The sequence below is a fragment of the Austrofundulus limnaeus genome, unplaced genomic scaffold (assembly GCF_001266775.1).
Source record: "Austrofundulus limnaeus strain Quisiro unplaced genomic scaffold, Austrofundulus_limnaeus-1.0 Scaffold29, whole genome shotgun sequence".
Classification (NCBI taxonomy): domain Eukaryota; kingdom Metazoa; phylum Chordata; class Actinopteri; order Cyprinodontiformes; family Rivulidae; genus Austrofundulus; species Austrofundulus limnaeus.
The window spans coordinates 70593-82686 of record NW_013952431.1 but is presented as its reverse complement, the minus strand read 5'-3'; the positions used below and the strand labels follow the sequence as shown (position 1 = coordinate 82686).

Genomic DNA, 12094 nt, shown 5'->3' with positions numbered 1-12094 from the left:
CCGTCAGACAGAAAAACACCCTCTGTAAAAGTAAAAGTAAAAGGGAGGAGCTTGAAACTCGAAAACAAAGCTGCAGCTAAACAGCCGAGATTTTCCCTTTTTTTTTTTACAACTGGCCTAAGTACAGCACACTGACACTCCTTTGAACACATCTTAAAGGCACTTTTCTTTACCTGAACTGTCTTTTTTATTCCAACACAAACAGGACCATGAATCACACTGAAATGTACCTTTAAGGTGAACTATAAAGTAATAAATTTCATGGCTGTAGTTTGAACTGAAAGAGATGCATTCAATTGTTGAAGCACAGATAAAGACTCAAAACCTGCCAGCTGGGTTCAAATGAAACAGACGTCAGGTGGTASAGTTCAGGTGTTCTGACCTTTGAGGGTTTTTGCAGTTTTGACAGAAATGAGTGAACATGATGGAAATAACCTGTGTTATGAAAGTCAGCACAAGTCTGGATGTTTGCCAACAGCTGACGTTTAAACTGTGCACGTGAGAACCTGTTTTTGGTTTGGGTCTGTGACAAGTTCTTATCAGAAATCTTTCTGCAAACAGAATCTCTCCCACGACTTGCCTGGAAGTTCGCTAATATCAATGTCACATCTCAGTGTCAGATTTACGTCAAAAGTTTAACTAGGTGTCATCCACCGCCTTTCAACTCCCCCCCCCCTCAAAAAAAAAAAAACACACACACACACAGACCAGTTCAGCCTACGCAAAGTTTAGTTTTACGACTCAGAGGCACTGAACKAAATTTTTAACTTCTTTGTCTATCAGCAGCACGTACTGCTTCAGGAGTTGTCCTGTCTGATTCGTCTGGAACATTTATAATTGCTACTTTCAACCCTTTGAGTCTTGTAAAAACTGTTAATTCAAGAAATCAGAAAATTACTGGTGAAACAAAAAAAAAAAGCTTTTCATTTAGGAAAGATTATAGGCCACTGGGTCTTTGCTCAATGTCTTGTAAGCAGGACAGGGATCAGATAAAGCAGGAGTGTCCGGTCCATGAGGACCACCATCCTGCATGTTTTAGAGGCTTCTCRGCTCCACACCTTATTGAAATGAATGGGTGACTAACTAGCCGCTACAYCACCTAAAGAGGTCATTCATATTCAATCAGTGAATCAGGAGAAAGGYGAGCAGGGAAACATGCAGGAGAGCAGCCCTTGAGGACCAGGATTGGACATCGCTGAAACAGAGGTTTTTGCTGCTGAAGGTCGGGGTGGTCTGTGATTTGAGAGCTAAATTAAGAAGTTCATTCACACTTCTGTAAACATGTGACATTTTGTCACAGAGCATATTTGACACCAGTTATTAGGCGCAAAAGGGGTGCTGCATCAGACCTTTATTGACCTTTATTACTCCCTGAACACTGGGTTCTTTCATCCATGTTGTTTGGGAATGTCTAATGTTTCCTGATCTATGGGTCAGCTTACTGAAGTAACTGGAGTTCCTTACTCTATGGACCCTGTGTTCACCCGAGGAGGTGTTACCTTTTACGTCAGACCACCAACAGCAGGCAAGGAAGGTGAAGTGTCTTGCCCAATGACTGAGGCAGTTGGAATGGGGGATCGACCCACTCACCACTCTGACACAATCGCCCCATGAGGGAAAATAAAATCTAATAATTCCCTGTCTCCAGTGTGTGCTGTGAAGAACAGATAACTGTTTGTAAACATTTAGTGTAATCAAATTATTTGTCTGTAATTATGGTTTTAGTTATCAGGAAACCAACTCAGAAATTTCAATATTTACAAATATGTCAAAATCCTTTTTCTTCATGATGTATTTATGTAGCTAATCCTTGATGAAATCTTTTTGAATAAACCACTGCGCATGTATACTTATTATAACTGTATGCATGTACTTGTGTAAAATCTTAAATATTTGTACTTCTTTGCAACAGCACTGCCTTATTCTTGTAAATGAGTGCTTAATGGACCAACATGATGGTTGAAACGATACAAAATGTGTCTTTTCAGAGGATGGGGGGTACCTTTGTTAAAGCTTGATCTCACTTTAACAAACGATCCAGACACTGTTTGCTCCCGTGTAGTCCCATCAGACTATACGGGAGGATGCTGTAACTCCTCATTGGCATCCTCTCCTACACTTACAGTAATGTGAGATAGGACATTTAGTTTGTGCGTGTTTTGTCTTGCCTTGAATGAGGGAGTCAAGCTTTTCTGAGTTCTTTGAGTGATGTGAGTGAAAGTGCTTTGTCTGGGGTTATCAATGCTCTACTGGGGTACTTTAGCACCCATGTAGGCAATGACAGATCAACTTTGAGGGGTGTGACTGACTTTTTTTTTTCTTCAACAAATTCTTTTCATCGTGAAGTACCAGGGGAATTACAGTATTTTAAAATTTTTAACTAATAAATCAAAAGTATTTGTCACGTGATTTATCATAGATTAACTAAAGCCAAAGTTATTCAGTGGACGTGACATTTCAAGTAAAAAGTAGTAGTATTTGCACTGGTATTAGAGGTGCTAATGTTGGATATTTTGTGACTGATTACCTGAATTTTACATCCAGTCTTGTATTTTYTATTAGTAATTGGTAATAGGAATTTACTTTAAACAGTAAGAGAACCAACAAGTATCTAAGTTAAACACAATGATTTACATTTCAGGCATTTTACTGCTGATGTATAAGGGACCAAGAGGTTGTGACCATTTTTAATGTAATAAGAACAAGTGATCGGCAGCCATTTTGTTTAGACTCAGAACCACAGACAGGCTCAGAGTGAAATGGAGCCTTAAGATCTGAAAATTAACATTTAACTTGAGAACTTAACAGGTTTCCCATGTATTATTCGAGTTTCCAATATGAACAACTCTTTACACTAGTCTTGTGTTTACTTCGTATCGGATCGATGCCAAGATTCCCAGTATCACCCACCCCCAGGAACCAAGACAACCTTGTGAAAGTAATGGACACATGAGGTGCATCAAGTAGTAGAATTCTAAAGAGGAGCAAAACATGTTGTTACAGGCCCTGTCACACTATAARATTTTAGGCAACTTATGCCGACTTGTGAAAATTTTTTTCCCCATTTCACTCAGTTGTTTGCATTATGGTAAGAACAGGTTCAAAAGAGACTTCCTCTAGATTTTTTTATTATATGTACAGCTTTAATGTCTTTAGTGTTAGACAAACTTATCACAAGTTGGCATAAGTTGTCTAAAATGTAATAGTATGACAGGGCCTTAAGCAGATGCAAATGTYAAATGTTGGGTGTAGGAGGACATCAGTGTCAAATTTAAAGTTATGTTAGGACATTATGCAAGKGTAATCTGTAAATTTCTAATCATAAAAACCAAACTACAGCTAAATTAAAGTGTCCTCCTGACCCGCCAGAATTTATTTCTGTTAAAAACAACATTTTAAGGTCTTCAGAAKCTCATTGTTATGATCATTACACACACTCAAAGGTTTTACAAATGCTTTTTTATTTGAAAGCTTAAATGAAAAAAAGTTTAAGTGATACATTCAAGTTTATAGTGTGATCTGTTCAATATACACTGCTCAAAAAAAGGGAACACTTAAACAACGCACGCTAACTCCCGATCTTAATCAAAGAAWTATTAGCATTGAGTACTTTGTTCTGTARAGAGTTGAATGTGCTTCACAAAAGTTTGATTTACTCGGACTTAGCGTGCGTTGTTTAAGTGTTCCCTTTATTTTTTTGAGCAGTAGTGTTCCCTTTATTTTTTTGAGCAGTAGTGTTCCCTTTATTTTTTTGAGCAGTGTATTAACAAAAATAAATGTAATGCACATTAAAACATTCTGCGCTAAACTCCATTTCAACAATTACCAAATGTATTACAGTACATAAATCACATTTGCACCAACTGGTATTTAAAATATCAGCTTTTTGGGTTGAACAGCTGAGCATAGCTTTTAAATAAAGAACACATCAAACCCTTAAACTGTTTAAATGGTAATTGTTTTTTTAGCTTTATCGATGGAGTCATAACAAATTACATATTATTAAATATTCATAAGTCAAAATCAATAAGGTGCAAAAACAGCAGAGTATAATAGAAGTAGCATATTTCCTATACCAAACTGTGTTATCTGACAGCAGTTTAGCTTATAATAACTTTTTGTTTTTGATCTTTCAGAGAACCTGCTATCACAAATACAGATTTTTAGCTGGTAAATACAGGCATAGCTTTTTTTTACCCTTTAGGAATTGTTGCTACTTTCCAACTTGCAAAGAATAGCAGTATAAAGATGAATAAGTCATCATGCACCATGTTAGCTGTTACAGTACAAACTTCTGTTCGTAGTTTCAGATTGTGACAGCGATCACGATCTGGACCTGAGTCATAAACTTCAGTTCTTGATGTGACTGAGATGCACAGACTAGTAATGTCTGAAGTTATTATTGTGGCTATAGTTGTGTCATTAATAAGTGCAGTTATTCACATGTACTAACTAAGTACAGTTTAGTGTTCACAGTAGGCAGAAACAAACCAACCAGTGGTGACCAACTGGGAACACTCAAAGAATGAAAAGAAGCAACTGGAGGGCAGACAGAAGTTTCACTTCAGTGAAGACTTCAGTGTCACTGAACAGGAAGGTCTTTCCATGGGTCCATTCTGAGGCAAAAGTGTCCAACGAAAAGTGAAAGAATGAAACGATTAAAAAAATTAATTACAATATTTGTTTCAAATCTTTCTTTTTCTAAATTAAAAATATGTCAATTTTAAATTGATGTTTTACCTCTGTTGTAGCAGTTTGCTTCTTTCAGACCGTTTACACACAGATGTTGGAGCCTGGAGTAAAACAATATAATATAAAGTATATTTTATTAACAAAATGCAGAAACTGCCCAGGTTAAAGTGACAAATTTGGAGTCCTTGTGTTAGCACCGCTGTAAGGCTTCTTACCTGCAAAGATGAAACTCCAGCCATGTTTATTTCGTGGAATGAGTCTTTTGTTGCAGCACGACCACAGAGATGTGTTGTAGTAATAGTGACCACAGCACTCGAATCCATCCTGCTCGAAGTAGGTTTCTACTCGATTTCCATTGGTGCACTTTGTCTGTTTGGGAGAGTAGACGCGTCATATTTTTAAATGGAAAAACCTTCAAATAAAAATTTTAATGGATCAATTTGAACTAAATTCATTTGGATCACATGGAACTGAACTGGATCTCTTTAATGGTCGGCTCAGTGCATCGTCTGCCTCCATCTCAACCTACATCCTCCTCTGTGTTGGACCATCCTTTTGAACAATGGCTGCTTTGTTTCTTCAAATGTATGACTGGCCACAGTCCTCCTGGCACTTAACAGCATACTCAGCATTACTTTGTTTGTGCCGGGGAACTGGATTTTTGGCGTAAACCAGTCTTTGTTGTAATGTGTTTTGGGGTTTGAAAGCCAATTCGATGTCATGTTTAGAAATTAAACTTTTCAGTTTCTTTAAAATTTTTGCAACGTACAGAATGGCCACTGCTCTGGGCCTGGGTTTGGTGTCCTCAAAATGATGTTCCAGCACAAAAGAGCAATATAACCAGGCCAAGACTCTGCAGTTTACACTCATCTGCAGGCCAGTGGTCACTCTTTCAGAGATGAAAATGTTCTCATCCTTGATAGGGAGGAACATTAGCTTATAAGACTGAGCAAATCTGAAACTCCTCAGACTGAAGAAGACTCTTGGAGAAGAGACAAAACATTTCAATGAAGAAGAACCCATCCARGAGGACCTGACTCAATTTTTTAGACTAACCCTAAACCTCTGCAAATGTCCAAATGTCTATGTAACATTTCTCCAACTGAGATATCCCTAAAATATACACTTTTTAAATTTTGTCCAAATGAGCCATTCCCAGTGAAACTTTTAACACCTTCATCTCAGCTTCTACTTTTTCCAAACCAGACATCAATACCATTTTGTAAATCTTCCCTTTTGCCCCTGCCACTCGTCTCCATCCACTCCACCCTCCCTTCACTCCTTTCTTCACCTCACTGTCTGTTGCTTTGGATGGTTGACCCCACCTCATCTACTCACTACTCACAGCTTCTCACTTCCACCTGTTTCCATCATAGATTCTGTCTTTATTCCTACAATCATTAAGTTTCTCTTCTCTCCAGGGTGTACCTCGTTCGTGCCAAGATTTCCTTCCTTTGGATTCTCGAAATATCCAAGGTCAGCCTTTGATTTGCCATCGGTACTGGATGGAAACAAAGAAGAAGCCATTCAAAAAATGTCAAAAAAGATGAGTCAGGTTAAAAAAAAAACTAAAACAATTGCTACAATCTCCCATACTCTTATCTTAATCTCACAAAGCTTCTTTCAAGGTTAATAACAAGTGTTTTTCAAAGATTAAGCACACCTCAAACACTCGGCAAAGCAAGTGCAGTTATTGCAAAATGTATCAAAAGTCACATCATGGAGCTCATTCACTCAGAACAAAACTTAATATCAGTAAATCTAAATTAATTACTGGACATACCTCTGGCTGCTGGGCGAAGAGATGTTCTTTACTATAAGATAAACATCAAGCAAAATACATGTCATTTTGCTATTTACCAGTGGTTCACAAGCTTTTTGGCATTTTTTTCAAGTAAACAACAAAAGTGAAAAAGCCTTGCTTGTTGAAGCACAGACACTTTGTCAATGTTCGATTACAGTAAACTAGAGCATAACAGCAATACAGACAGCCTCAAGTATACTTTTTTTGTTGTTCGTGGTTAATGTGACATTGTAACAAAAATGTTCTTTAAAAAATTAAGAGCAACTATCTTTGCACAAATTAAATGTACTCTCATAATTATTGTTTTAATTTAGATTGTTCTGAAACATTAGGAACAGGGTTACGGGTTTGGGTTCTTACCACAGCATTTTCCCTCAGCGACTTTAAATTGTACAAGTGGGTATTCTTTTTCACAGCAGCACTCAAGCTTTCTGTTGTACTGGCCCTTGAGCCCTCTGCCTATGCAGCACCGATGGTCAGAGGACAGCCGGGTCATGCGTTTCTGGTTGTTTTCCGTACCACAACACAGATGCATGTCTTCTTCAAAGGGATCTGTGGAAAAAAATCAATATGATGCTTTAATGACAGTTCAGAAATCATTTGAAGCAGTTTTGTACTAACAAAGCTCAATACGTCAAAAGGACTGGACCTCCTGTTTTATAAATTAAATTCTGTTTTCTAGTTAGGAACATTGAAAATGAATTCTATTGGAGGTTAAACTCTGATGTTTTATTTGAGAACTTACAAACCGCTCTGAGGCTGTTTATGTTCAGAGTAGTGGTGCGGTATCAGGCCGGATATCAGCATTTATGCAAGTACTCATACAAAATGGCTTGATATCAAAACTAGTATCYGTACTAGTACTGGAATTGATACTCCATTGAATCTGTTACAATTTTAAGAAATCTTTTTTTGTTGTTGTTATTTAAAATTTTGCAAAAGTATATATGATGCTGTAGAATTGATAGAGTCAGTGGGGCTGGTATCGGTACTCCGTATCTGCAAGTACCCAAACTGAAGTATTTGTACTCATATTTCATTTGAGTAAAATTAGTATCGAGTCATCCCTTGTTCAGAGTTTGGGTTTTTAATGTATTGTAAATTTGTTTACAGCCTCTTCTGGTGATGATACCCCAGATAGAATAAGAACTGAAAACACATTTTCCTTTTACGACTCTGGTAGCTGTCCTTTGTAGGATGTATGGCTTGTATTGTATGACATGCATTTTTATTTCTTGTTTCTCTGTGTTTTGTTCCATGTGGACTTTGAGTTGGTAACAAGGTTGTGTATGTCATCAGGCAGTAGTATACTCAGGGTCAATGCCTGATGTTTGAACTAATTTAAAAGTTAAGGCTAAGTGAATGTCAGATTGTTAAATAACTGATAAAAAACCATAAAAACAATGATCAGATGTTTGAATCATAATCTCCAGGCCTAACCGGCAGTTTGTAACCTTATTTTGAGCTGCATTATAATTTTGCGGGTTGCATGCGTTGCCTTCAACAAAAAGGCTACTGTGGACCGTTTTTCCCACAGTCTGAAAACGCACACATTAGGTGAACTGGTTGTCTAACTTGCCACAAAGCGTGAGTAAATGTGAGCTTTAATTACCTTTGTCGCAACAAGTGGTGTTGGCTGAAATTTTGGCATGTAAGTTTGATTTACAGCAAATTTCATTAATGGGGTTGTACGCCTTCAGTCCACAGCACTTAGACATGTTTTCACTCAGGCCTTCTGTAACGACAGTAGCAAAAAAAAAAAAAAAAAAAAACCCAAAAGATTCAGTATGTTGCTGCAGAGAAGCCCTTGAATCGCCAATGTTTAATGAAAGGTTTGAGTGGAACAGAAAAGTCAGCCAGAGGGTAAACCTTTGGCTGACTTGAACAATAAACTGATTAAACTGATTCATCACTCCCAGACATCAGTGAGTTTTTGCTCGAGGTAACAACAGCCTTTGGATTGAAATGGAAAGGTTTTACAACGTGGGAAAACTTGTTGTGAACTCATGGAAATTAGAGAGATAATATTTTCCTTAAAGTGTCTACTTTCACTATCATTGTGTCATTTCACAATCATCACATAATGCAAGGTCGAGTCAACAGTCAGAAAACCTGCAGGGCTAAAAAACAAAAAAAGTGCAGTAGCAGCAGTTTTTATATATAGCATTTAGTAAAATCTAGTTAAAGCTTTACTAGTTTGACAGAATAATATTAGTGAGTGAATAAAGAGTTGCTATTTTTACAAATCAGTAGGAGAGTTTTGAGAACCAAATGCCTTAATGTTCAGTCGTTAGTAGCATTATTATTTTGTCTCTATAATTCTGTATAGTGTCTTTTTGCACTAAACATTCAGCTGCTACTGTCCAAAAATAATGTAAAAACTGTAAATATCTATTATTCTGTCCACACTACTTTTGTATTCTATTATACTTTATTTATAAWATATCGGACTGTCGGTAAATAGAGGAACTGCAAAGTAAGAATTTTGTTGCACAGTGTAACTGCTTGTATGCTGGGCATATGACAATAAAACTCTTCAATCTTAAATCTTGAATCATCATCAAAATTATAACAACAATATTATTAATAAAACTTGTTGGAATAAGAACCCAGATTTATTTATTTATTTATTTATTTATTTATTTATTTTGCTGCTTAGGGCTCATCACTGCAATCAAACTGGTGCCCTTTCTGACACAACATGGGTTTGAACCTGCAGCCGACCAGCACAGACCACAGTGCCACAGAGGCCCCCTACAGTAGACAATAGCACATTGCACTAATGTTGGAGAGCTTAAGTCTGTTTAATCTGATTGATCCTGACTTCACCAGTGTGTTGCTTTTTAAGGGTCTAAAGCACAGAAGTAAAAATAAAAAAACTTTACTTTTTGTAGTTTTCACACATTTTATGAAAAGTTGTTCCTACTGAACAACTGTTTCTCCATATTATGAATAAAGTCACTTTTCTATTTGTTTCTGCTTTGACACGAAAACCATTACCTGTTATGTTTTGTCCTCCACAACAAGTGGCTTTTGCAGGGTTGTAGGTTATTTTGTTGCACATGAGCTGGACTTCAGAACTGTTTTTTCTGCAGAACACAGATGATCATAAAGAATGTTGTTACTGTTACAGGCCGTTTAATGTAGAGACAAAACTGAAAACTGACAAAAAAAATTGGTTAACATAGAAAAAAAATTAAATATTGTTGTTTTTTTTTTTTTTTTTCAAATGATGTGTCCAGACAGACTTTTGTGACGCTCTCTCTTTTGTTTTACTGCCCTCTGATGGACTCGAGTGAAACTGTGGGAACGTGAATGTAGGAGCGTCTCAGTTCATGCATTGATTAGAAAGAAACATGTAGAGTTATGTACTTTTAGGTCTTTGTCAAGCAGTAAAATGCAATTTTTTAATAAAAAACTAACATTTTTAAAGTGGCAAAATTGCTTTTCTTTTTAATCTTGCATTTAAAGCACTAGATTGAATGTTTTTATCTTAGTCTTCTTTATYTTTTACATTTATAGTCTCTATTCTTTAAAAAAGTACTTTAGAATAAGCTAGATCTTGTTGATTTTTTTTAAAGTCACTGTCTAAACAAAGTGATAACTTTCAGATTGATTGTTAATTTAAACAATCGTGTGTGTTTTTTTCAAGGCATAGTTTGACAAATAAGTGATATGGAGATCTCCAAAGAGTTTGGCTGGTTGGATTTCATTAAAAGTTATCTAACACTGAAAACACTTGGCTTTATAATCTCATATTAACATCATGATGTTAGACGTTAACAAGAAATAAAAATACATAAAAAAAACACAACTACACAAGACAACTACCAGTGCCTTTTCATCTGGGACTGGTAATGCTGAGCCTTAGTCAGACACATTATTATTGATTTACAGCAGTCACTGGCACATGAATAAATTTAAACATCAAATTTCTTAATAGAACCCAAAAACCTTTTGGGCTCTATTAAGATGTAACACTCAAGTAACATGATGTTACTTGAGTGTTACATCTTAATAGACATGATGTTACTTGAGTGTTAAGATGTAACACTCAAGTAACATCATGATGTTACTTGAGTGGTCACATGTGACCACTCAAGTATCTGGAGAATAATTAAATTACAAAAACATGGTATAAGTGTTGCTTGGATGTTTGGGGGGACGACACTGTACAAATGTAAAAATGAACACTGTAAAAATGTTTCATGGAACCAAAGTAAGTTTAATTGATCTTACATGTTAAATATGACACACCCCGATGCAGCTGCACAACAAAGCAGAAATGTTTGGGGTGTTTAAACAAATCGTCTCCCAAATGACTCATGTGTTATCTTTTCATGCGTGTACAGAAGTTCTAAATACAGTTCCTCGTAGCCACTGGCGATTTCTCAAGCCAAAAAAATGTTTCCACAACAGTTTGAATTGAAGTCTTTATCATTCCATGCAAACCCAAATCAGCCATTTCTTCTCAGGCAAGTTTACATGTGGTTTATAGAGTTTCTAAAAACTGAACTAGAAGCAGAATCTTCCTGCCAGGCTTTTTTTTTTCAATAAAACTGGTTCAGGAGGAAAACACCTACTTTTCCTGTTAGGATTTTTATTTTTAGCAATATTTATATTTAGGGCTGATTTACTGGATGAAAGACCATGATTGATCCCTTCTCTTTAGTCTGTTGTTTTTACTTTCTTGTATACTGATTAGACTGAATACAATTAGCTCAATGACAGGTACAGTTTAATAAATTTCACAAAAAGGTTCAATTCTGCTGTTTTAAGATGGCTTAATCCACTTTAGAAAGGCTCAGTGTCGCTCATATACAGTTACAAGCAAATACTGTGTTAAAGTAAAGTTTCTATCTTAAAATTGCCATGATCCTGAGGTTTTGTGGTGGGGTTCTGAGTTATTGTTTGTGTTCTTGGTCATTCATGCATTTCTTTGTAAATAGTGTAGTCTACTTTTATACTAACACCTGCTTTCCTTTTGCATTTTTGACCAAAATTATTTCAYTGTTAAGTGTATTTCTTTGCTGCTCTTTTTAGAGTCAAAATGGGAGCGTGCTAGTTAGCTTTTTGTGATGCGGGCTTAAAACCTTTTGGGTTCTATTAAGAAATTTGATGTTTAAATTTATTKATGTGCCAGTGACTGCTGTAAATCAATAARAARGTGCCTGACTAAGGCTCAGTGTTACCAGTCTCAGATGAAAAGGRACTGGTAGTTGTCTTTTGTAGGATGTATTGCTTGTATTTTATGTATTTTTATTTCTTGTTTCTCTATGTTTTGTTCCTTGCTGTTATGTGGACTTTGAGTGGGTAATAAGGTTTTGTAGATCACACCAGCTCTGCGTATTGTGATTCTTCTCACATGTTCCCACTCACTGCCTGGTTAAACAGTGACATGTCAGAATCTAGACCTCAGGCCTACTTTTTACTAATTTTACTAATTTCAGATATGTGATGTTAATTTTGTAAGTTGGGTTTACTGAAAGTTGAAACTTTCATCTTCTGTATTTCATCTTTGTGCCTGCACTGTCCTGATATTTTTAATGTCCGTTTGAAACATCAGGCGTTACACAGACACCCCTAATCTTCAACAAC

At 36.3% G+C, this 12094-nt stretch overlaps 1 protein-coding gene across 1 annotated transcript in view; it reads right to left on the bottom strand.

The window, feature by feature from the left end:
• Nucleotides 1-3743: 3743 nt before the first annotated feature.
• Nucleotides 3744-12094, bottom strand: part of si:ch211-195m9.3 (galaxin-2) — an 11741-nt gene continuing 3390 nt past the window's right edge. The window contains exons 2-9 of the mRNA XM_014005196.1: nucleotides 9497-9585; nucleotides 8109-8231; nucleotides 6857-7048; nucleotides 6476-6506; nucleotides 6121-6193; nucleotides 4908-5061; nucleotides 4741-4793; nucleotides 3744-4616 (exon numbers count right to left, since the gene is read on the bottom strand). Of these exons, the coding sequence (XP_013860650.1) occupies nucleotides 4774-4793; nucleotides 4908-5061; nucleotides 6121-6193; nucleotides 6476-6506; nucleotides 6857-7048; nucleotides 8109-8231; nucleotides 9497-9560 (657 nt within the window). The 5' untranslated portion in view covers nucleotides 9561-9585 and the 3' untranslated portion in view covers nucleotides 3744-4616; nucleotides 4741-4773. The remainder of the gene's footprint in view (nucleotides 4617-4740; nucleotides 4794-4907; nucleotides 5062-6120; nucleotides 6194-6475; nucleotides 6507-6856; nucleotides 7049-8108; nucleotides 8232-9496; nucleotides 9586-12094) is intronic.